Source organism: Girardinichthys multiradiatus, chromosome 1, assembly GCF_021462225.1.
Source record: "Girardinichthys multiradiatus isolate DD_20200921_A chromosome 1, DD_fGirMul_XY1, whole genome shotgun sequence".
Lineage (NCBI taxonomy): Eukaryota > Metazoa > Chordata > Actinopteri > Cyprinodontiformes > Goodeidae > Girardinichthys > Girardinichthys multiradiatus.
The window spans coordinates 19,819,717-19,846,950 of NC_061794.1; the positions used below are offsets into that span (position 1 = coordinate 19,819,717).

General features: G+C 39.1%; 1 protein-coding gene across 2 annotated transcripts in view; it reads right to left on the reverse strand.

Moving 5' to 3' along the window:
- LOC124875113 (forkhead box protein J3-like) overlaps positions 1–27,234 on the reverse strand; it is a 120,782-nt gene that overhangs the window by 27,161 nt on the left and 66,387 nt on the right. Inside the window, exons 4-7 of one of the 2 annotated variants that reach the window (XM_047376970.1) lie at positions 24,788–24,862; positions 16,310–16,393; positions 11,123–11,224; positions 4,519–4,677 (exon numbers count right to left, since the gene is read on the reverse strand). In XM_047376970.1, the coding sequence (XP_047232926.1) occupies positions 4,519–4,677; positions 11,123–11,224; positions 16,310–16,393; positions 24,788–24,862 (420 nt within the window). The remainder of the gene's footprint in view (positions 1–4,518; positions 4,678–11,122; positions 11,225–16,309; positions 16,394–24,787; positions 24,863–27,234) is intronic. The other variant, XM_047376976.1, reaches the window with a different exon arrangement.

Consider the following 27,234-nt stretch of genomic DNA (forward strand, 5'->3'; position numbering starts at 1 on the left):
AAAGAAACTGCTTAGTCAATCACTTAACCTGGATGGCATTAAATTGACCTCCGGTAATAAAGTAAAAAACCTTGGTGTTACTTTTGACCAGGTCATGTCATTTAAATCCCATATTAAACAGGTTTCTAGGATTTCCTTATTTCATCTCCGGAACATTGCCAAAATTAGAAATATCCTGTCCAGGAGTGACGCTGAAAAACTAGTCCATGCATTTGTTACTTCAAGGCTGGACTATTGTAATTCGTTACTATCAGGATGTCCACAAAATGCAGTTAAATGCCTTCAGCTGATTCAGAATGCTGCAGCAAGAGTTCTGATGAAAATTAAAAAGAGAGATCATATTTCTCCTATTTTAGCTTCCCTTCATTGGCTCCCTGTTAAGTCCAGAATAGAATTTAAAATTCTCCTCCTCACATATAAAGCCCTTAATGATCTAGCTCCATCATACATCAGAGATCTGATTGTTCCATATGTTCCTAACAGAGCACTTCGTTCTCAGACTGTAGGTTTACTGGTGGTTCCTAGAGTCTCTAAAAGTAGAATGGGAGGCAGATCCTTTAGTTATTGAGCTCCTCTCCTGTGGAACCAGCTCCCGGTTTTGGTCCGTGAGGCAGACACCCTGTCTACTTTTAAGGCTAGGCTTAAAACTTTCCTTTTTGATAAAGCTTATAGTTAGATTGGCTTAGGTTATCAGGGAGGGAGCCTCCCTCCCTCCCTGTTGGTTGGAGTAAGGGGGAGTCAGGTTTAGCCTAAACTGGCTCAGTTATGGTTGAGGTGCAAACCCACCCTCCATTTCTGCTACCAGTATGACCTCTTCTCTTTTCCAATGATTAATGGTTAGGTATCCCAATCCTTGTGGTTTTTAGTATAACAATGACCATCAGTGGGACCCTTTGTGGGGTGTCTTGAGACGACATCTTTGTAAATAAGCGCCGTTTAACTAAATAATCTGAACTGAAACTCTCTGTGTAGTTATGCTGCTATAGGCTTAGGCTGCTGGAGGACATAATGACCACTTTCACCCTCTGTGTTACATTATCCTACTACTCTCCAATTTTGCATTATTTTCTGTTATTTCAGCTTTTAACTTTGTTCTCTCTTTTCTCTTCCTAGAAGCTACACCTGGCCTGGCTCTGTGTCTACCTGTGACACCTTTCTGGAGAGGGGCATAGTCGTAGCTTCTGCTGGCAACAACTTAATGCTCACCCTCTACCGATGACCCACATAGCCCTGTCTTTTAGTGTTTAACCTTTTCTCTCTCCTAGACATGGTGATTGACTGAGCTTTTACTGTGACTAACTCTATGTGCTCTCTTTCAGACTCTAACCTTGAAAACTGGCTCAGAGTTTATCTGTTCTTTCTTTCTAGGTGAAATCACTAAAGGAGCTACATCCATTAACATTTAATTTTCCTTCCCATAGAAAGGACTCCTGGATCAGTGCTTCTTTGTTCTCTTTGTGTCTCTGCTCTGTTCTCTCAAACCCCCAGTCGGTCGTGGCAGATGGCTGCTCACACTGAGCCTGGTTCTGCTGGAGGTTTCTTCCTGTTAAAAGGGAGTTTTTCCTCTCCACTGTCGCTACATGCATCCTCAGTATGAGGGATTGCTGCAAAGTCAACGCCAGTGACTGTCCACTGTCTCTATATGCTCATCCGGGAGGAGGGAATGCTGCAAGTCACTGACTGGATGCAATCTGCTGGGTTTCCTTAGACAGAAAAACTTTTTATCCAATTTGAATAAATAACTGAATCTGACTGCACGGTTCAATGGTTAGGATTAATTGGAATGTATGAACCTGACTGTTGTGAAGTGCCTTGAGACGACATGTGTTGTGAATTGGTGCTATATAAATAAACTGAATTGAATTGAACTGAACTGAACTGAACTCAATTGACTTGACTTGAATTGAATTGAATTGATACTTTTATTCAGGGTATTTTAAAGGTTGTTTGATTTTAAAGGAGTGGTAACAAGCTATAAACTTTCTTTCTTTGCTTCAACCTCTAACGGCTAAGGTAAAACGTGATTTCTGAGTCTATTAAGAATAATTTATCCAGAAATGTTGTTAGTTTCCAATCTAGAAAAAATATATATTTCCCTAAATATTATTTAACTAAATCTGATAGCTAATTAAACACCATTAGGACTCATTTATCCAGAAAGGTTTGGTTCTTGTTCAAAATAATATTTCATTAAATATTATTTCAATAAAAATAGGCAGCTTATTGACCACCATTGAGAATTAGTCATCCAGAGGGTTGGTTTTATTCAGCAAATCATCCTTTAAAATATTATTTTATCAAAAGAAATGTTTTATCTGATCTTGCATTGTGAATGGATGTTTGAAGGTACATCAATTACTCTCTAAGTTAGTTCCGAAACTAACTTAACTTAATTTTCAGATTCTTCGAGATAATCCTTGGTTCTCAAACATAAACAACATTGAATGGTAATGTTGCATCACTTCATTGGCTATTGTTTTTAACCATCTTTGATTCACTTTCACTTCATATTGTATATGTTAGTTTATTGGTTTTCCTCATTCTTTCATTTTGACCAAATTATTATGTAATAAAATATAAAAATTTTAACATTACATATTAAATAATATATTCATAATAATAATCACAACACACCAAACCGTCCATCTGATTGCCAGATGGAGAAGTGCGATTCGTCACACCAGTGAACGAGCCTCCTCTACTCTAGAGTCCAGTGGCATGAAGTTTGGAAGTCTATAGCGATTGACTCGTAGATTGACTTTGGACACTATGCGCGTCAGCATCCACTGCCCTCGCTCACTCCATCAGTTTAGTTAGTTTTTGTGGCCAAGTTGCTGTCGTTCCCAACCACAGGAAATTTGTTGCACAGATGGCATCCTATCATAGCACCATGCTGGAATTCACTGAGCTCCTGAGAGCGACCCATTCTTTCCCAAATGTTTGTAGAAACAGTCTGCATGCCTAGGTGCTTGGTCTTATACACCTGTGGCCATGAAAGTGATTGGAACACCTGATTTCAATTATTTGGATGGGTGAGTGAATACGTTTGGCAATACAGTGTATATTTTAAGATTACTCAGTAAAAACAGCTGTGGTATAAAGCTTTTTGTAAGATGAAACACATCGCTAGGCACCAGAACATCTAATGACACATATATTTATGAGGATATGAATGAGGAGCTAAAGGTTGAAAATAACAGACAAAATGGATTGGTCTTTGTTAACAAAAGGGGAAAAAAAACAAGAATGTGGCATTTCCTCTTTTTTTTTTTTTTTGCTGTTGTATCAACTGCGACCCCAAAGCTGAGGTTCAAACCAAAACATGATTTATGTGTGGGGTTATACATCTCTATTTCAAGCGGGGGGATGGTCTTCTGCAACACTATTCAGAAGGTCTCACAGTGGAACAAGATCCTGCTGCTATGGACAAAATGTGTTTAGAAAGGAGAGAGCTCAAAAGAAAGGGACACTTGGTTTCTGAACTCCACGCAGCTGATCACAGCGTTAGGTGGGTATAAACATCAGTTTGTTTGGAAGTTACAGAATATTTGGTCATCCAAATATCTATCCAAACCTTTAAAACATCTGCTAAGATGTTTTAAAGGTTTCTGCCTCAAAATCCATCTTTCTTTGCCTGCAGAATATCTGCTTCCGTTTTTGTTGCCTGTGTTTTAATAGGACAAATCTAGAGGGGTCAGGCACCATTCAAATGCATCAGAGATGACACAGGTAAACCTCTACCTACTGTTTTCTATTTGCATGAAAGAAGTGAGCCTCCTTCAAAGCATCCTATTATTTCTCACAGATTTAAAATTTATTTTGTTGTGTTCAACCCTGAGGGGCGTGGGGAGGCTGCAAAACAAAAACTCAATTTACAGGGTAAATAGTGAGTGCCTATGATGGCTACAATCAACAAGACAATGCATGTCTTTATACTTTCACCTGCATTGCTGCTGAAAGGATGGAAGGATACATTTAATTTATTGAAAGATTAAAAAAATTTATTTAGAGGAAAAACTGAGTAAAAAAAAATATATATATTTAGTATTTAAATCTTTACCTTAGTATATCTGAAATGTAGGACTTTGAAAACACATGCAAGTTGTCTTTTCAAACAATCACCTGAAAGCAAATGAAAATGTAAAAATATCTCCTTAAGGCTAGAAAATTTATTTGGCTTCAAATCTGAACGTCATACATGAAGTGAGAGTTTCAGCAGTGAGCTCCAGATCCAGTGCACGTTAGCCGGTTCCCACCTCCTTAGCTGCTAAGGGTGCAGCAGACACATTCAGCACCCACTAAATCTTCCAGATGATGTCAGAATCAGGAGATCACAGAACAGAAAAGAAACTGGTTTTATGCTGGTTGCCTGAAATTCGCCAGAGGACAATGATAAAAAAGGTGAGAGAAAGTGTTGACCCAGCTAAGGTATCCTTTTAATAAGACACACTCTGCAACAGGCAGACTCCTCCTGCAACACCTATAACACTCGCAGCCACAACAAAGACAAGCTCTTACTGGTGTGTAGCTGTGTACACGGCTGCCGCTGCTGACAGCAGGGTTCAGGCTGTTAAGGCTGACAGACGCCAAACTCTGCTCTGAAAGACTGTTGCTGAGGCTGCTACCCAGACTCCCAGGACTCTCACCGCCTTCTGCTTCAGGGTTATACAGCGCTACCTAAAGACACAGACACAACAAGGTTTCATATTTTTTACTCGTTTTATTTGTTTTTGCCAATTCATTGTCAGACTGAGAGAAAGAATAATAAACATAAAAAAATATTAAATTTGTAATTTTTGCATTTGCACCCCCCTTAACTTTGACTATAGTGCAACCAATTTCAGAGGTTACCTAGTTGTAACATCTCATGGAGAACGTTTAAATCCTTAATCTAAAAACAGAACGAGTATAGCATAGTTGTAAACCTACAAACACTTGGCCATCCAGTTGAACCAGCGTTGGCTGCCTTTATAATCCCAAAGACACATTTTTCTTTGTTTCTAATTTTAAGTTTGAGAAGAAGAAATGTTTACCTTGAGAAATTACTGGAATATGAATGAAGTAAATGCAGCTGATTCCAGTTGAGTTATTTCCATATTTATGGAGGATTGAGTACTTTAAACAGCAAAGCACTTAAAATCAGCTCCAGTGACATTAAAGGCATCTACAACAACAAAAATGCTCTTGTACTGTGAATATTATTTTGTTGTGGACATTTTATCCTGGACCTATTCAAATTTGTCTTTCCTATAGCTTGTATGTATAAAAGTATTTCTTCCTTACTGGCCTAATTTTTTTAGAGCCACTCTGTAGTGGCTAAAGAGCCACACTCTACTCTGGAGTTGCTGGTTGCAGACTCCTGAGAGTATTAGTCAGATAAGCAGCCAAAAGGCTGATAGCAACTCTGGAGGAGCTGTAGAGATCCACAGCTCAGGTGGGATAATCTATTGACATGACAGCTTTTAATCATGCACTCTGCAAATGTGGCCATTATGCAGAAGTGAGAAGAAGAATGACATGGTTAGAACAAAGCTATGTGAAGTCCTATGTGCAATGTACCGCAGGTCATGTAGAGGTCACGGCAAACATTCAGAAGAAGGTGCTCTGGTCAGAGGAGCCCAAAATTGAACAAAATTGTACCACGGCACTGGTGGTGTAGGGGTTAAGCACGCAACCGTGTACAGAAGCTATAGTCCTTGATGCGGCCATCCCGGGTTCAAGTCCTGGACCTGGTGACCTTTGTCGAATGTCTGCCCCTCTTTCCTGTCTGCCTACTGTTGAACAATAAAAAATAAAGGCCTCTAGTGCTGAAAAAATATCTTTAAAATTATACCACATGCAAAACCTGTGATAAAAAACAAACATGGTGGTTGCAGCATCATACTCTTTATATGCTTGTCTTTAGTAGGGAAAGGGTTAAGATTCATGGTAAGATGGATGGAGCTACATACAGAGCAATAGAGGAAGAAAACCTTTTAGAGGCAGTCAAAGACCACACCAAAATCCAACAGAGAATCTGGGCAAGACAGAAGGCTTCCACCATTTCTCCAGTCGGACTAAGTTTGAGCTATTTGGCAAACATACACACTTACATACTTCCAGCAGTAACTGAAAGAAAAGGTAGTTCTACAAAGTGTTGACTCAGGGTCGACTAAATGTAAATGCATGCCCCGCTTTTCAGGTTTTGATTTCTAACAAAAATCAAAACCCCTGCACAACTCATTTACATTTTTGGCTTTAACATGACTGAATGTGAAAACGTTCATGGGGTAATAATTTTGCAAGGCCCGTATCAAAGTAAAAACAGAAATTAAATAATTAGCCAGTGCAGTATGTCTTGTTCCTACATTTACAGACAGATTCAAACTAGCGGCAGTGTCATATTTGCAAGTCCTAACCCAGAGAACACCCTCTGTAGTGACAGGAGCTGCAGAGTGTCTCTTGTTGACACATCGCAAAGCTTTTAAAAGCGGTGCCTCAGAATTATGTTGAATCATGTTTCCCTTGTTTTATTTGACTGTCAAGACTTGTGAGGCAGAGCGTCAGGATTACCTCCAGGCTACATTTAATTGTAAAGACAAATGTGAAAACATAGCCTCCGGGTGAGACCACAGTAAAAGCTCTCCAGGGCAGCGCTCTACCCTATGGAACATCTAGTAGTAAGAAAAACACAAAAAATAAAATTTCTGAGAGGCCTTTACCAGTTTTAGTGGGTGTGGAGAAATCTGCGGTGAAAGAAGATTTAATTCTCTCTACTGTGACATTGTCGCAGCGGGGAAAACACTTTGCAGTGTTGAGGATATTTAGAGTTTGCACATGAGAAAACAGAAATACAGAATATGTTTTAAAAAGCATATTTGCAGGTTGTTTTTAACATGTAACAGAGGTTCAAGTAAAAACTACAGTCCCTAATAAAGGTCATTCCAAATGTCTAAGAAAAAATATTTTCTCGGTTTTATGCTTTTCTATCAAGTGACAGAAATGCCTTTTGAAAAGCAATGACATCTCTTGAGTATAACAGAATATGAGTGAGAAAATGTACAAGAGAGGAGGTTCTGACACACTCCTGTGCCTGCAGGACGCCACCTGTCTGGACGTGGGCGGATATCATTGACGTTGGCATCTGCATCAGTGTCGTCAAGGTCTTCCTCGCCCTGCTCTGAATCATTGTTTCAGAATGTAAAGCGATGTCTTAGAAGAGATGTGTTTGAGCTTTTGCTGGAGTAACACAGTGAGTGCAGACTGACATGTTTAACGTAAATGGTGCAAATGAAATCTTAAATAACACTTTCTCTGTTGGCTCAGCCCACCTGCTGCTTAAAACTGCTATGATGAAGATAAAAAATACAGCTGCTAATTGAGCTTTTCTTATCGTTGTGCTATGAAATAGCAGATAAACTGGGTATTTAGTGTTAATCATTATATTCATTATGATTAAAATTACCATGATGTGAAACAAATCTCTTACAGTGCTGCAGCATGTTTTTGGTGCTTTTTTGTTTTGTTTTTTCTGAACAAAGCTCAAAACTTAATCAATCAATACAGATGAAATTAGATATTGCAGATCCATCGTCTAAAAAAAACACAGATCCATCGTCTGGCATTAAAGAAGACTGAACATTTCCTGTTTTATGTCAGGTAGGATTAACAAAAGTAGCTATTTGCTAAACACCAGAATAATTAGACAAAATATATAATTTTTAGAAAATATTAAAAACTTTCTTTGAAGTTGGAAGTTTATATATGGGCTACACAATTTTTAAGTTTTGGTAAATGACCAAATTGCCTTTTAAAATGAATGACTTGGTTCAGAAGTTTTGGTTATACTTTCACAAGCTTGTCAGAATAGATTGCAGGAATTTTGGCCGATACCTCTGGATAGGATTTGTGTCACAAATGTTCTGCGAGACTGAGATCAAATCTTTGTGATGGCCACTCTAAAACATTGACTTTGGTGTTCCTAAGCATCTTTGTAACTGATTTGGCAATATTCCTATAGTCTCTGTCCATTTGGAAGACATTTTCATACCCAAGTTTTACCCTCTTCAACTGAGATGTTGCTTTAATATATCTACTTAATGCGGTTTTCTCATTAAGCCCTCCTGTACCAAAGCACTCACACAACATGAGGCTCCCCCCTCCGTACTTTACATTTGGGATGGTGTTCCCAGGTTTACAAGCTTATCACCCTCTTCTCTAAATGCTCAATTAATTCAGTCTACCAGACGTGTCTCCTAAAGGATCGTGGTCAGCAATGATGTTATGTTTTTAACAGAAACATGGTTACATGAATTTAATGAAGCTCCCATTCTGAGTCGATGCCTCCGAACTACAATTTTCTTTGTGAGAGCAGACAGCAAAGAAAAGGTGGAGGGGTGGCCACTTTGTTTAAAAATTTACTAAAGTGTAAAAAAGTTTTTCAGGGCAAATTTGACTCTTTTAATTATTTGGCTCTCCAGGTAAAGAGCCCTGTCCGAACCATGTTCTTGAATATTTATAGGCCTCCTAAGTCCAAAACAAACTTTTTCAGTGATTTTAATGAGCTTTTATCTGTGATATGTGTTGATTGTGACTGTTTAATTATTGTGGGAGACTTCAATATTCACATGGACAATCTTGAAGACAGAAGTACAATAGATCTATGTGACACTCTTAGAAATTTTGTTTGACTCAACATGTTAAACAGCAAACGCACAAACAGGGACATATTTTGGACTTGATCATCACTAAGGGTCTAAACATTTCCAAGATGTCTGTAACTGATGTTGCCCTATCTGACCACTTATTTTTGAAAGCATCATCTCCAGTGACTCCATTAGCCAAAGCGATATTATAAGAAAACGCATCTTTAAGGACGGTGCCACTGAAACCTTTAACCAGATTTACTCTTCTACCTCCACTTTGCCCTGTAACACTGTAGATGAGCTGGTAGAAAACTTTCATTCTAAAATCTCGGACATCATTGATTAATTTGCTCCAATTAAAGTGAAAGTCGTTTCTGGGAAGAAAATGTCTCCGTGGAGAAATGCTCCACCAGTCAGAAGTGAAAAAAAGGAGCGTCGAAAAGCTGAACGCAGGTGGCGAAAGACTGGACTCCAGGTTCACTATTTTATCTATAAAGAGAGACTATACAGATACAACCTACAACTGAAAAATGCAAGGGAATCTTTCTTTTCTGAGATCATCAGCAAAAACATTAACAATGCTTGTGCATTATTTGCCACAGTTGACAGGTTAACAAACCCTCCTGTAACTATAGCATCTGAACTCCAGTCTACCAGGACCTGCAATGAATTTGCTAAATTCTTTACTGAAAAAACACAAAAGATCAGAGGGGCAGTCAGCACATCTACATCAACTCCAGTACCAAAGTTGTCTCCAACTAGAACTGATATTGACAAAATTTCTCAATTTCACCAAATAAACTGCAAAATCTTAGAACAAATCGTACACCAACTAAGCTCTTCTTCCTGCTGTCTCAATCTTGTACCCACAGCTTTCATCCGGAAAGCTTTGCCAGTAATAACATCTGACAAATAATAAATGCATCCTTTTCGTCAGGTGTTTTCCCCCAGGCCCTAAAAACAACAACTATCAAACCTCTATAGAAAAAGAGCAACTTGGACAAGCTGCTACTACAGAACTACAGGCCTATATCAAACCTCCCTTCATCAGTAAGATTATTGAAAAAGCTGCATTTCAGCAGTTAAACAACTTCCTAACAACGACCAACCACTTTGATGTCTTCCAGTCAGGCTTCCTGCTCACCACAGTACAAGGACTGCTCTTGTCAAGGTGTTCAATGACATCTGTATTAATGCAGACTGTGGAAGAACCTCAGTGCTGGTATTATTGGACCTTAGTGCAGCATTCGACACTGTTGATCACTCCATTTTATTAGAGCGCGTGGAAAACTGGGTCGGCCTTTCTGGTACAGCACTCAATTGGTTTAAATCCTACTTGAAGGACAGGGACTTTTTTGTGTCAGTAGGTAACTTTACATCAGAAACCACAAAAATCACATGCGGCGTTCCCCAAGGATCCATCTTAGGGCCCCTCCTATTCAATATCTACATGCTCCCCCTAACTCAAATTTTAATAAACAACAACGTATGTTATCATAACTATGTAGACGACACACAGCTATACGTTACAATGTCACCAGGTGACTATGAACCCATTCAAGTGCTGGGTAAATGCTTAGAAGAAATCAATGCATGGATGGGCCAAACGTTTCTTCAGCTGAATCAAAACAAAACTGAAGTAATAATCTTTGGACCAAAGGAAGAGCGTTTAAAAGTTAGCACACAGCTTCAGTTAATACAGCTAGAAACCACCAGTCAGGCTTGAAACCTGGGTGTAGTGATGGACTCAGACCTGAACCTTCAGAGGCACATAAAGATAGTAAGAAGGTTATCATTGTTTGAACAGATGAACAAGGGACCTTCAAGTTTCTGAAAATTGTACGCAAGGATGAATCTGACTTGTGAAGGTCCAACAATTCTCTTCGAGATATCTTGGCTGATTTCTGTTATGTTTTCACACAATATAGCAATAGAGTTTGAGGTGTTGTTTTAAAATACATTCACAGTGGTGTGCACAAATAACCCAAATGTGTTGGATTGACCCATCAAAATCTCAGTAAACCACGACATAATCATATGGGCTCAGATTGTTTAAAGTCTATTAAAACTCTGGCTTTTAAAGAAATAATAAGAAATGTCTAATTTTCGTAATTATTTTGACATTTGTCAAAATAGATTTGGTGATCCTAACTGACCTAAAACAGGGAAAGTTTAGACTGATTTAATGTCGGACACAGGGAAAAAAAATTATGTGTCCTCTTATTAAATATCTGATTTAAATTGTAGACAAATTTTACAAAGTCAACAACCTGAAAAAGAAATTAAGTTTCAAAATTGTACTTTTAAATTACTAATAAAATAATTTGAGCATAGTACCTGCCATCTTTGAGCAAAGGTTAACTGATTTCTGAGTTCAGATACGAAATATAGTACCTTAATTTGTACCATACTGGGTATTGTTTTTCATAAGAATTCATAACGTTTGTCTTGCAGCAACCAAACCAATATATCTCCTAAAGTTTGGGCTGATGTCCTACCTTGTTATTTGCTGCACTGATGGCCAGAGTTGGGGATGCACCTCCTGACATGATGCAGTCCATTCTAAGGGACTCTGACTCCAGACTGTAAGGAGTTGATGCCTGCAAGGAAAGTGCAGAAGAGGGCAGAGGCAGATGATCAGATCAGATTTTACATGTAATGTTGCTGATAGCACAAGTCCTGTCACCTCTTTAAAGTATGTGTGTCATTTTTATGAACTGAGTATTAAATTAAAGTCACATAGTCCTTTTTTATGAGGAAAACAATGTTTGGATACCTTAAGAACTAAATATTTTCTTATAAATTTGGCTGCAAAAATGTTAAAATCTATCCAAGCCTTTACAGTTAGTTAAATATCTTCTCTTCAAGGATTAATGCAGTACTATGCAACTTAAGACCACATTCTCTCTTTAGCAGATTCTCCAAATAAATCTGTGCAAAACTTTCAGGGTACAACAGCCCAATTTTTCTAATTATCTATGGATCTTCTAACACAAATAAGCTAGTCAATTTGCTGTAGTTTATTCTGCTGTTACTGCTTTTTCTCTGTGGCAAAATGCAAGCCAAAGACATGGATGAAACCGTAGTTCCAGCAAAAGGCTCAATACACCCATTTAAACCAGTGAACTGCTGCACAACATGTGAAACTAATCAAAAATAGAAAAAACTGGACAATAAAGATGACATTGCTTTCCTTGTTTCTTCAGGACAGAGCAATAGAAACCGAATAGTTCCAAAAATGTCCACTGTGCTGATATTCATACAGTTCTTTTCAACCAAGAAGTGATGCTCATACAGATCTTTTAATCTTTAAAACCCTTGTGTTACTGAGATGAGGCACTCTTTCTACTGTTGTCCTGATCACCAGAATCACTTTACTAGGTTAAATAAACATTATTTTACATTGAAAGCATATATTTCCCATTCATTTCTACTGTATGTTACAATTTTAAACAATGTTTCCTTATATGCATGTCGTAGTCATTTTGAAGCACATATCGCACTGCACTGCTGACATGCAGATGGTATCTTACAAATGAGTAACTGCTGATCTGATAAGCAATGTTTTAGCTCATTCCATCTGCCTTTTAACTCAGGCCATCTTCCCTGTCCCTGCTGAAGAAAGCCCACAGCATAATGCTGCCACCATCACTGGTCTCTTTTGGGATAGTGTGTGTAATGTAAAGACAAAGTGTACAAATTCTGCAATAAAAAGCATTTTGCATGTAGGCCAAAAGGTTCCTACTTGTTCTTATCTGACCAGATCACCTTCTTCAACTAAAATCAGATGAAATGCAGTTTGTGGAGAACACAACTACTAGTTGTACCATAATCAGATTCTTCCACCTGAGTTGTTGATCTTTGCAGCTGCTCCAGTTACCAAGAGCCTCTGCTGCATCTTTGACTGATGCTTTCTTTCTTCTATTTAAATAACCTAACTCTGATTTAGCAACTTTGTCTCTTACCTGTGTGCTGTGTTCCTTGGTCTTCATGCTGCTGTGTGTTCACTGACAAGCCCCAGAGGTATTAATAGAACAGCTGGATTTTTACTGAGCCTAGATTACATTTACCAGTTAGGCAACATCTGGAAGCAGTTAGTCTGGATTTTAACAAGGTGTATCAAATTAAGAGAGGCTGAACAAAAATGCATGCCACACTTTGGAGATTTGTGTATGTAACACATTTTAAATCCGTTGCATCCTTGCCCACAATTATGGACTACTTTGTCTTAGTCTCTCAAATCTCAACAACTTACATTAGGGCATGGATTCTTTTGTGAGGCACTGTAAACCTGCATGAGTGATATGTAAACATGTTTACTGCCAATTATAACCATTATTTACTAATAAATAAGCCTGAACTATTTCCTGTGACCACAAATCCAGCCCAGGATGTAGCTCTTCCTGAATACCTGTGAGCCTTTTCTGTTCATTTAGATTCACAAGAATTTCAGATCTGACTTGTACTGATTGGGGATACCCAGAGAATTCTGGCATTGAGATGGGAAATTAAATGTGACAAAAGTTATGAAGAAATTTCTGTCTGCTTCAAGTTCATGATTCGTATACGAGCCTCCCGTGACTCACCCCAACGCCCCGGGCTCAGAAGCGTTCAAACAAGTCGGAGCATGCTTCATGTAAATTGCCGGACACTTAGGCAGGCTGGGAAGTGGACACATCACTTGCACTTGGTAAGATGAATCAAGCCATTGTCATGAATTATTCACACATTTCAAATGTATTCCGCAGCTTTTCATTGGCTGCTGCTCCCCCCCCCCCCCCCCCCCCGAGCCAAAGCAGGGGTTAGCTCAACGAGATACGATGAGCTACTCAAAGATTGATTAGGAGCAACAATGATGCCCGACATTTAAAAAAAAAAAGAAGAAATGTGGAGGTTTTTTTCCCCCCTCTTTGACTTCTTTTAAGGTTCAAGGCAGCTTGGCTGACTTCCCAAACTGCTTACAGTAAGAGGATTGGTTGGTAACAATGCAATCTTTAATTTATGATAAACTCCCAGACAAATGGGTTGCCAGTTCTCCCGATGGAAGCAGTAGAAAAAAACACAACAAAGAGGAGACGGGCAGTGGGGGGTGGGGGTCTTGTGGAAGAAAGCGGGAAGACAGAAAGAATAGGTAGATAATTGAGCGGTGACAGACAGGCAGACAGAGAGGTATATGTGAAATGAAAGGGCTGTGATTATCCTCACTGCAGCTACACGACTAACAGCACAATGAATTTATGAAGCTGACGTTTAGCCTCGCTACACACTCCTTATAACCGTGTGGCCCAGGTGCAACTAACCCCCCCACCCCCAATAAAAACACAAAGACATATTTAGTCCACCTTTTCTTTCCCCTATGAGACAGTGATAGCGCCATAAATCTCAGCACTTAAAACCTCCCCTCCTTAGCCCATGTGACAGCCCACAGTGTGTCTGCCAGCAGTGCAAGTGAGGCATAAGAAAAGGGGTCGAAGGGCCCATCCATGTAAGATGAGATGACAAGGCTCTGAATTAATTAATGTTTGTAATAAAAAAAAAAGTCGGTGAAGAAAATATGTCTAATGGCAGCCCCAGGGCCTTCTGTGGTAATTAACTGGAACACAAGCCTGGAATACTCCCTCCTCCCCCCACCAGTTCCTCTTTACTTCTTTTCCCCTTCTCGCAGCCTGACTTTTCCCTCAACATTCTGTCTACCTTGACGTCTGTTTCTCTTTTGTTTCTGCATTCTTTCTTTCAAACTTCTCTCTGCTCCCTGTCAGGCAAGCCTTTCTCTCTCTGCTACCTCTAGTCTTCCCCAAGTGAGCAACAGTGAATGTGCACTTTGCCGCTCCACGCCTGCCTGAGCTTTCCGAGACGGGGGAGGGTAAGGCAACAATATGGACAAGAAGGTAGAGAGGAGAGTGGCAGGAAAACGGGGAGATAATGATTATGTTACAACAAACAGTGACAGAGATGCTGGATAATAGGTAGAAAGGGGACTGTGATAAACAACTGCAGGTTTCTTTAACGTCACAACACTGTCAGATGTACATTCAGAAAATCTCACTATAATCAGTAGAATTAAGGAAGTACCTGAACAGTAAAGCTAGATCTCCTGTAAATTTGATGTTTTGATGTAAATCATATGCAAGGACATAGCTGGTGGCTACAAATAGCTAAAGAGAGTGAAGTGCTTTCGGAACATCCATACCTGATGTCCACACTTACTAACACTGAATTAAAGGCATGTAATGTGTCACATTTTCCCTAGAAAGTTACTTTTGAAACTTCGGAGACAAGATTTTGTGGTGAGTAGACCCTAATTCTAAGCTCTATTGCATTACGTTTTGGCAGGTATGGATGCGCATCTGAGAAATACACCAATAGATGAGTCTTCTGCATTAAAGTCGGAGGCTACGACAGGTTTTACAGATGGGTCAAACACAGTGTTAACTGTAATTTAATAATTATACATTAAACATTAAAGACAACTAATACAACCACTATATTCTAATTCATTCCTAATTTGTGGGCATTAACCATTTGGACTGCATAGTAGCTGTTTGAGATGCTGACTGTTAGGTAGAGTTTGGTGGAGCTTTAATTCGTGCATAGCTTCAGTCCTTAAAGTTAAAACGCACACATGAACGACTTGCTAAATCTTGCTAAAAACCTTAAAAAGAGTTTTTTGCACTTTGATGCTTGGTCAAGCTTTAACTCAAAAAACTGTTTATTAATAAAAAGCAATTAAACATTTTGTTTAAACTCTGTTGGAATAATGTTCAGAAAGTCCTCCTGACTTTTTGATATGCTAAATGTTTAAACTGGAAGTTTGGTCTAGATTTTTCTTTTTAATAAAATCAAATTAGTTATGTGTATGCTAACTGAAAAAACAGAAACTTCATGCAGAGCTTGCTGCACACAGACCTAAAACAACAAAGGATTGTGGATGGGGTTTGTATGAGACCTGCAACTTATGGAGGAGCTACCCCTGCACTGCTTTTGTATTCAGATCTGCAGGGTTAATGACTGAACGCCAGCCGCATTCTGCCGAGCTGTTGCAGGGTTACATATATTTATAGCTTCCGCTGCTGTCAATCAATGTTTCAAAACCAATCTTCATTCCTGCGTCTGCATTCTCTCATCTCTCCCATAGCTTTTCCCCGCTTCTCTTGTGAGACACTGACGAATGCAACCCAGGAGCCTCTAGTGAACATCGGTGAGTATATATGTGCACAGCATCGTTTAATTATGACTATGAATTACTTCAGTTTGAATGAACCACATGATGCCAGTGAGGTTTACCCATAAGCAAATGGTATTTTTTTTGCCAGTAAGAAATGGTAAATCTTAGTCAAAGAATCAAAAACAGTAACAGCACTGTTATTTTTTTGCTATTTTGTTGCACGAAATTAAAAAAATTAATCAAAGAAAAGATCTGAAAACATCTCTTTATCATCTCAGCAGCTTTTTCTTTGTCTGTTCTCTGTGGCAACTAAATTACTGTTTCAATTCCTTAATTCTGGTATAAAGAATAATCTTGAGTTCATGAAAACCTATAACAATTATTTTAAGTCTATTTCCTCTCAGGATATATTTTGCATCAGAGACCAGCTAAATACTGGGAACAGACCTTTTTAAAGCTTTCAGAGCAACAGAACCCAGTGTCAAAACGAGAAGCATTGAGAAGTTCGGTGAAATCTTACCCGTTCTCCAGAACGTGGTCTCTTCTTTGGCCTGCAGGGAACTGAATCCTCTTTAGGGTTAGTGTCTATCGCCCAGTAGGAACCCTGAAAAGTAACCACAACAAATACAGGTTAGCATTCACGTCTTTATAGTCTTCCAAAGCTTCAAATGACATGTCCACTTGCAAAATACTTTAATTATTTCTTTGTAAGCTCTCATTTAAAGTAGATGTTTACAGAAATCTGGAAAGGGCTGCTTCTTCCTGCTTAGTTTAGGATTTTCAGTCACTATTCCATCTGTAGATTGTATTTGGGGTCATGTGAATTATTTAAGTAGTTGAAGTCTTCTGCAGCAGCAGGCAGTCACATTGGGGAAGCAGATGAGCTTTATCAGCAGATATTCAGTATTAAGCTATAAAACCTAAGATTTCCTGTTTTTGGGTGGGTTAAGGTGGGGTTTGAAGGGGCTGCATTCTGAGTGCGACAGAAACTGAGGTATTACTAAGGAAGCCATGGGATATATTCTCTCCAGCTAGTCCTGATTCTGCTATGAGGCTTCCTTCCAATAAGAAATGATTTAGATATTAATAAGACATCTTCATCTGTCACTTTTTAGCCATGTTTACAAGCTGCTCAGATGGAAGGCATGGTTGTATTTTCTTTTTCAAGTCAGCATCTTTGGATTTGAGGGGGTTCTCGGGTATTCTTATCGTCAGCTAATTATTCCTTTCTAGGTTTGTGATGGATTTCCCATCACTGGGATTTTAGCATTGACCTGCCAACACCAATTTCAGCTGATTGAGATTTCTCTTTAAGAACTATGATATAGGAGTTTATTAAAACAGCACTGAAAATATGTATTCTAGTCTTCCTGAAGTACGTGGTCATTAATAATTTATTTTACCAGCAGAGAAAATGTCCCGCTGTATGTGCGAGAGAGCAATCGCTGTGAAACAGGGTTTTATGAATATTTTAAAACAAAAACATAATGAGTATGGTGTCGGCATTTTATACTGTCTTTTGCATCATATATTAATGGTTAGTGCGGTTAGCATTGGTAAAACCCAAGTCCCCATGTGTAATCTAGAATATTCCATAACATTCCGTTCTTTATCTAAAATTCTAGAGAAAATAGTTGCTAATCAAATGTGTGCGCATTTCCACAGTAATGACCTGTTTGAAGAGTTTCAGTCAGGCTTCAGAGCTCATCATAGCACTGAAACAGCTCTGCTGAAAGTCACTAATGATATTCTTATGGCCTCAGATAATGGACTTGTGTCCGTACTTGTCCTGTTAGATCTCAGTGCTGCATTTGATAGTCGATCACAATATTCTATTAGAAAGGCTGGAACATGCTGTAGGGATCAGGGGAAAGGCGCTAGGCTGGTTTAAATCATCTTCAAACTCCAGGGTTAATTGTGGGGTACCACAGGGTTCAGTACTTGGGCCACTTCTCTTCACTATATACAGGTCCTTCTCAAAATATTAGCATATTGTGATAAAGTTCATTATTTTCCATAATGTCATGATGAAAATTTTACATTCATATATTTTAGATTCATTGCACACTAACTGAAATATTTCAGGTCTTTTATTGTCTTAATGCGGATGATTTTGGCATACAGCTCATGAAAACCCAAAATTCCTATCTCACAAAATTAGCATATCATTAAAAGGGTCTCTAAACGAGCTATGAACCTAATCATCTGAATCAACGAGTTAACTCTAAACACCTGCAAAAGATTCCTGAGGCCTTTAAAACTCCCAGCCTGGTTCATCACTCAAAACCCCAATCATCGGTAAGACTGCCGACCTGACTGCTGTCCAGAAGGCCACTATTGACACCCTCAAGCAAGAGGGTAAGACACAGAAAGAAATTTCTGAACGAATAGGCTGTTCCCAGAGTGCTGTATCAAGGCACCTCAGTGGGAAGTCTGTGGGAAGGAAAAAGTGTGGCAGAAAACGCTGCACAACCAGAAGAGGTGACCGGACCCTGAGGAAGATTGTGGAGAAGGGCCGATTCCAGACCTTGGGGGACCTGTGGAAGCAGTGGACTGAGTCTGGAGTAGAAACATCCAGAGCCACCGTGCACAGGCGTGTGCAGGAAATGGGCTACAGGTGCCGCATTCCCCAGGTCAAGCCACTTTTGAACCAGAAACAGCGGCAGAAGCGCCTGACCTGGGCTACAGAGAAGCAGCACTGGACTGTTGCTCAGTGATCCAAAGTACTTTTTTCGGATGAAAGCAAATTCTGCATGTCATTCGGAAATCAAGGTGCCAGAGTCTGGAGGAAGACTGGGGAGAAGGAAATGCCAAAATGCCAGAAGTCCAGTGTCAAGTACCCACAGTCAGTGATGGTCTGGGGTGCCGTGTCAGCTGCTGGTGTTGGTCCACTGTGTTTTATCAAGGGCAGGGTCAATGCAGCTAGCTATCAGGAGATTTTGGAGCACTTCATGCTTCCATCTGCTGAAAAGCTTTATGGAGATGAAGATTTCATTTTTCAGCACGACCTGGCACCTGCTCACAGTGCCAAAACCACTGGTAAATGGTTTACTGACCATGGTATCACTGTGCTCAATTGGCCTGCCAACTCTCCTGACCTGAACCCCATAGAGAATCTGTGGGATATTGTGAAGAGAACGTTGAGAGACTCAAGACCCAACACTCTGGATGAGCTAAAGGCCGCTATCGAAGCATCCTGGTCCTCCATAAGACCTCAGCAGTGCCACAGGCTGATAGCCTCCATGCCACGCCGCATTGAAGCAGTAATTTCTGCAAAAGGATTCCTGACCAAGTATTGAGTGCATAACTGTACATGATTATTTGAAGGTTGACGTTTTTTGTATTAAAAACACTTTTCTTTTATTGGTCGGATGAAATATGCTAATTTTGTGAGATAGGAATTTTGGATTTTCATGAGCTGTATGCCAAAATCATCCGTATTAAGACAATAAAAGATCTGAAATATTTCAGTTAGTGTGCAATGAATCTCAAATATATGAATGTTAAATTTTCATCATGACATTATGGAAAATAATGAACTTTATCACAATATGCTAATATTTTGAGAAGGACCTGTATATGCTTCCAATAGGTACAATTATCAGGCAGCATAGAATAAATTTTCAGTGTTACGCTGATGATACTCAGCTTTACTTATCCATAAATCCTGATGAGCCCAACCAGTTAGATAGACTACAAGCATGTCTTGAAGACAGAAAAACTTGGATGACTACATTTTCTGCGTCTAAATTCAGACAAGACAGAAGTTGTTGTCTTTGGACCGGAGTCTTTAAAAAAAGAAACTGCTTAGTCAATCACTTAACCTGGATGGCATTAAATTAACCTCTGATAATAAAGTAAAAAACCTTGGTGTTATTTGTGACCAGGACATGTCATTTAAATCCCATATTAAACAGGTTTCCAGGATTTCCTTCTTTCATCTCCGGAACATTGCCAAAATTAGAAATATCCTGTCCAGGAGTGACGCTGAAAAACTAGTCCATGCATTTGTTACTTCAAGGCTGGACTATTGTAATTCTTTACTATCAGGATGCCCACAAAATGCAGTTAAAAGCCTTCAGCTGATTCAAAATGATGCAGCAAGAGTTCTGATGAAAATTAAAAAGAGAGATAATTTTTCTCCTATTTTAGCTTACCTTCATTGGCTCCCTGTTAAATCCAGAAAATAATATAAAATTATCCTTCTCACATATAAAGCCCTTAACAATCAAGCTCCACCATACATCAGAGATCTGATTGTTCCATATGTTCCTAACAGAGCACTTCGTTCTCAGACTGGAGGTTTACTGGTGGTTCCTAGAGTCTCTAGAAGTAGAATGGGAGGCAGATCCTTTAGTTATTGAGCTCCTCTCCTGTGGAACCAGCTCCCAGCTTTAGTCCGTGAGGCAGACACCCTGTCTACTTTTAAGGCTAGGCTTAAAACTTTCCTTTTTGATAAAGCTTATAGTTATAGAGTGGCTTGGGTTATCCTGAGCTATCTCTGCAGTTATGCTGCTATAGGCTTTGGCTGCTGGAGGACACAATGACTACTTTCACTCTCTCTGTTACATTCTCATACTACTCTCTAATTTTGCATTATTTGCTTTTATTTGAGCTTTTAAGTTTATGTTCCCTCTCTCTTTTCTCTTCCAAGAAGCTACACCTGGCCTGACTGACCTGACTCTGTTTCCAGGAGGAGTGACTGCTACAAGTCACTGACTCGATGCAATCCGCTGGGTTTCCTTAGATAGAAAACTTTTTAACCAATTTGAATAAATAAATGAATCTGGCTGCACTGTTCGATAGTTATGATTAATTGGAATGTATGTACCTGATTTGAAATCTGTATGATTCGACTGAATTGACTTTGTGAAGTGCCTTGAGACGACACTTGTTGTGAATTGGCGCTATATAAATAAAACTGAATTGAATTGAATTGAACAACCAGAGACTAAAAGCTTAACAAGACAAAACTGAGCAACTTCTGCTGCACCCTCTTTAGACTTTCAGTTATCTGCTGAAGGTCTTGCTCTCTCTCACTCTCTCACAGCTTGACTGAACTTTAGACATGTCTTGACATTTAATTACTTTTTTAAACACCTTACTGACCTGAACTTGGTTCTCTCAGTAATGACTTCCACACTGTGTTGCTTTCAGTACAACATGGTAGAGCTTAATATTACGACCGAGTGTTAGGCCCAGACTGATTTTTTTTTTTTTTAGAAATTACAAGAATAAAGTCGAACATTACAAGTTAAGGTCATAATATTGCCAGAATAAAGTCGCAATATTATGAAAAATGTGGTTCTAATGAGAAAATTATCCAGATTTGATGTGACCATTTCAAACAAACAGCTGCCTCAGCCTGAGTCCAGCAGCCGCTGTCAATCGTGCCATATAGTGAACAGATTAGCTAACATAATTATTCTCATAATGTTAGGACTGTATTCTCATATATCTAATATTAGGACATTATTCTTGTAATGAAAAATGTTTTATTTTAGTCTGGCCATAATACTCCGTTGTATAATAAAGTGCATTCAGAGACCAAAAAAGAGTTACAATTTTAAATTTCACTTGTCATGGACAATCGAGCTGGAAATCGTGCAATTCTGGTCCATGTGCAATTTCTAGGCGCATCTCTAAAGAAAAGGACAACTTCTAACATCCGTGCTGTTTTTAGCATGAGTTTAATTTTCCTGCTTTAGTTGCACACATTTAGATAATACTGCTGTCAAGAATTGTAGATTTAAAAACATTTCTAATCACTACATTTCTTAAGCTCAAATCCATTAATATCTGACATCACACAATATTTGTTGTATGGGTAAAGTCAATGCATTTCACACCTTTTACATTGACTATCAATTTTCAATAAACCTTAAGTATTTGCTTTTCTACTGACCACAACCAGTATTTCCCGTTTTCATTTTCTTACTGTCACACTTCTGCAACTTTTCCACATTATCGGGCTCAAACATTTATAGGTTAAAACAGTTATTTATATATCTGTATTTAAATATCTGGTTTTAACTCTACAATGACAGAGAAAGTTTTGCCGCTTGCTTTTCCAGAGGTCATTAATTTTCTCATGGTCTTTGTTTGTGCAACATATTTCCTCTTGCCTCCCAAGGAGGGCTAAAGCTGCAGAATGAATTCAAGAGGTTCATCTAGGCCACACACAGACGTAGCTCAGCTTCAAGCTCCCCCTGCCTCCCCCATACTTTTTTCCTCTTCTCCTCCCCTTGTCTCTCAGTCCCACATCACTGAGCTGTACACAGCCAATTAACGTTAGCACATGCATGGTTTAGCTTCTCCCCTCTCTCTGCGGCTTCAAGCAGAACACGTACATTCAACTTCTCCACACACCTTCCTCGTGCTGAGGTATCGACCGCTTCGATTCTGGTAGTAAATTAAAGTGCTGCTCAGGTCCAAGTCAGGCTAATCAGGAGGGTAGGCACTCTCTTTGTGTCTTTCCTGACTATAGGCCTCCACTCAAGCCGAAGGATTTCCTCTGAATTATTTAAAGCTTCTTCCCCCTAATTCATTTTTCAATGGCTCCAAAATCCCCACAGCCAGTAGAAACTCCCTCCACCAACCCTTCCCCCTAAGAAATTGTGCAGAGTTTTGAAAGTTTATTGAAAAGTTTTGGCTTAGATTTTATTTTTCTCTCCTCTATTAAAGTTGTGGTTTGGTTCTTACATTAATCCTGTGATGGGTGGAAGTTGGAACATTTCAGAATTTATTAAAAAAATTATGTGAAGACAAGCTTCAGTGATCAACCTTAATTACACACTCTCCCCCATCTGAGCCTGAGTCCTTCGATTCAGCACAAACAAGGACTTGACAAATTGTTGTTATCAAACCAGCGCTGCAGAAGTGGCTGTGGTAAAAGTCTGCTTCGTAACCACAACAGCAGGAACAGTGGGAGCAGCAGCAGGCGTGAAACATATCTAACGCTTCCTGTGATTGTGTCCAGGAGAAAAAAAGGAGAAAAGAGAACTCTAATAAACCATAACAGATGCATGAAAGGCCTGGGATATGAGGGTGTGTACCTACATATACTTATTATTCATTACTCCCTGTGCCACATTATTACTCGGCAGAATCAATATTGGAGGAGAAGCAGAACCTAGAGAAAACCGTATTAGGTATTCACCACAGCTGGTTATGCAGTCACAAACTGCTTTTAAGTGCACATGGATGTGTGTGTCTGCAGATGATCCTATGTAAAATGCCGGCAGAAATTTGTATGGAGTTTCTATCTATTTTCAAATCAAATTTTCATATTTTTCCAGACCAAATCTCCAGAGTACTCAATTCTGTTTGAGCAAATTTTAAAGTATAAATGAAATAGTTTGCTATAAATTAATCCAGATACTTCTAAAGTACTCCAGATTTAAAATATAATCTGAAACAAAATTAATTGAATGGATGGATGGATGGATGGATGGATGAAAAATAAGTTTCTATCTATTTTGAACATACTCTATTCCTTTTTTTACACATCCAGACCAAGATAACACTTAAATTGAAAAAAAAAAAAAAACATTTCCTTCTTACATAGAAATCCATCATATACTGTTCATCACAGGTCTGATTGTTCCATACGTTACTAACAGAACACTTCACTCTCAAACTTCAGGTTTAATGGCAGTTGCTAGAGTTTCTAAAAGTGGAATTAGAGGCTGATCTTTTAGTTATCAGGTTCCTCTCCAGTAGAACCAGTTCCCAGTTTTTGATTCCAGTAGGCACTCTGTCTACTTTTAACACTAGGCTTAAAACTTTCTTTTTGACAACTCTTATATTTACAGTGGCTTAGGTTATTCTGAGCTACTTCTGTAGTTATGCTGCTATAGGCTTAAGGGCAAAATATAGTCGTGCATACTTGACTCCACGGACACAAAGCGGACGTCCGCCGGACATGTCCACACAAATCGCGCGCAATCGCGTATGTGGGGCCACACAATAATCTACTTGGCAGGAAAAAGTCTCCACATTGAACTGTTTTATATGTGACACACTGCTCCAAGCAGCCAGTCGCAAGTACGCACAACGTCACGACCACTCTGCCTCGCACTGACAGGTGTTTCCTCTTCTTTGTCCCTAGTGTGGTTTAATGGTCTTTAATACCACCTTTTCTTTTTGTTTTTCCAAAGCTACACAGTAAATTACTTCTGCCTTTCCGTCCGATGACGCCATGGCAGAAAGTGTGGGAAATTTAGGAATTAGTCACCAGAAATGTAGGAAATTGGTACGCTCGACTATGAAGCCGCAGACACTACGCGAGGAGTCCGCACTGCTCACAGTACGCCCGACTATGTTCTGCCCTTTAGGCTGCAGGAGGACATACTGACCAATATTCTTCACTCTGCTGCTTTCTACAAGTACTCTCCAATCATAATTAATTACCACCATTAATGTTATGTTCTCTCTCTGTTATTTTCTCTTCATAGAAGTCACATCTGACTCAGTGTTTAGGAGACTCACCTTCCTGGAGGGAGCCACAAGGTTAGCTATTGCTTCCAATAACTTTGTGTTGTCTTTCTAAAGATAACAGCACAACGCAATTACCACCCAGAGTGGCCAAATGTTTCCTAAAGAGGAGATATGTCTTTAAAGTAAGTGACTTAAATCTGCAGGCATCCTTAGTCAGAAAACTTTAGAGAATTTAGCTGTAGTGTGTTATATTTGTGTCATAACAGTATCTGAATTAAAATTTGTACTGATCTAATTCTAAATATTTCTCAATATAATTCTGATTTATTTGTCTTTTAAAGGGCCCTAAAATAACATGTTGTTAATTGGCAGTATACAGTATATAAACTACATATTTTTCCAGTCTGTGTAGGAACCCTGTTTGTAGCACAGAACTGACTATCAAAACTTAGGAACATCTGTTAGCTTGCCAAAATAGGCTTTTGTTTTTTAAATTAAATGTTAAACCAAATTCCGCCTGATCTTTTTAGTCCCCTCATACTGGTCTGAACATACTCACTTTCCCAGGATCGTCTTTGGAGCGAGGCACTTTGAGAAAACACTTATTCAGCGACAAGTTGTGTCGGATAGAATTCTGCAGGAAAATGTGAGAAAGAGAAAAAAGAAAAAAATTAAAACAGTTATACAATAAATACACATGAAGTCCATCTTTTTAGTGCTGATAGTTAAACACCTGAGTTTTTCAGTCTGAAATCAGACGTTCCCCACCATCAATGTGTCAATTCCTACCCACCTTGAGGACATTTCATGCCGGCTTTGACAACTCATGATTTATTTCATAATATAAAATAATATTAATAATATCTACCAAAAGGAGAGCACGCAGTTACTTAGGTTTGATTGAGTCCTAATCTGTTATATTTTAAAAATCTTAATGCCCAAATAAATAAAAATATACAGTATGTGAGATTTATGAGAAACATAAAAAAATAAAGTGTTTATGGGTATGAGTAGAAAATATGTTAGGAGGAAATGGCAATATGCACGCACCAGGGGTACAAATTGGTGAAGCAGCGAACTGACTCTGATCCCCACTTCTTCCAGTGAGGAAGATTCTGCTGCTAAAGCTTTTGTTGCCTTAACTCAAAGGTGAAGTGCCTTCTCATTTCAGGGCCATCTGAAATATCTAACATATCTCAAAAGATGTTTACCTGAAGCAGCTTGCTAGGTGTAATATTCTGATCACAACTGAATCCATCATTAGCTCAAAGCACCTAGCTGCACTCAAAGTGGAGCAGTATAGGCAGCCATTATTCAATCAGGGAGTTTTGCTAACCCAATTTGAGCATTTTCATTTCCAGATTTATTACGACCGAGTTCAAACAACTATATTTGAAAACCCTATGTCAATTAAGATTTGATTACTTTCAGCAGACAAAAACAAGTAATATTAATAAAATATTTGGTCAGTTCCTGCAGTCAGAATAAAAAGCATTTAGCACTTTTATTCTGTAGATTCTTTAACCTCACTTCTTCCAGTGTTCTTCATTTAACTTTTTGTCTCCAGATAATCAAGATAACATTTAGGACAATCTAGAAAGACTACAAAGAAGGAATCTAAAAATTTTGGGGCATTTTATTTTTTTCACAGTTAAGATGGTCAATGAAAACTCAACAGTTTAAAGGCAGCATTCAAGTATAAGGATACATGACAAGGAGCCCTGGAGATCAGAGCTATAAAACATAATTCACTGCTAAATTTGTAGACACCATGGGCATTAAACTCTGATGAAAATGACTCAGACATCACTTCAAGGTCAAAGGGGTCTTCTTTTGTTGCACATCTAGTAGCTAATGATTATGTAATGTAATAACAGGCCACGAAAAGCACACACACAGATAAAGCTCTTAAAAAGGAGCTCTCCATGGCTCAGTGGTAGAGCAGGTGTCCCATATGCAGATGCTACAGTTCTCAACAGAGTTGTTCTAGGTTCAATTTCCAACAATGGGCCATTTGCTGCATGTCTTCCTCTTTTCTCTGCCCTTCTTCCTGTCCTTGGTGTGTTTACTTTATGCAGAGTGACACGTCACACTGAAGTGAAATCCAAGTGGACAGTGCTGCGAAATGCAGACAGCTACATTGATGAAAACTGAATTATATTTGTTTCTCTGGCACATCTGAAACTTATTGTTGGGTAACTGAAATACAAGCCGCTACAGGTAATCGACAAGCAAATACAATACTGGAGCCATGATTTGCAGTAATTGCGAGATGGGACGTGTGTATGGCTTCCTTGTCTCATGTGATCTGGGTTTGAGAACATTCTTTGAATATTTGAGGAGCTGTGTTAAAATAAAGCTTCGATCTCACTGGAATTAATGCAACTTCCGCTTATTAAGTATGTATGCATTCTTTTGACCATAATGAGAGGAAGCTGATACTTCTGTGTGTAAGATCTTGTGATGTGTGGATTTTTGTGTGTGTTGTGTGCATGTGAGAGGATTGAGAGGAGGAGAGAAAGGCAGAAGACCAGAGAGGGGGCCCACAACAGTGTACGCTAACCTGACATGAACCTGTTCTCCCTTCAGGCTCCTGTTCTCCACTCATCTGCTACTGCTAATTAATACCACTGGGGAGGAGGAGGGGAGAAGATAGACGGATGGGGGGAGTTTTTTTTTTATTTCCCTTCTCCCTTGTTCATACTGCTATAAACAAGCTTTGTTTCTCCTGCAAATCCTTTTCTCTCTCAGTCCGCAGCACATTGTAGCAAACTTGCCCACCTTCGCTTTGCCCTGATCCTCCTGAAGAAATGCTTCACCAGTTTTTGCTTTACTTGGAAGATCACTAGCTGTCCATCAAGGAAAGGCATGGCAATCAGGTGACTAAAAAGGCAAACATTTATGTCACCAGCTCCAGCTTCCCGCAGCTGCAAACCCATGCTACCAAAAAATATCTCATGGATGGTGCCGCTTGATCAATCACAGAAAGTGCCTTCATTTCAGCAG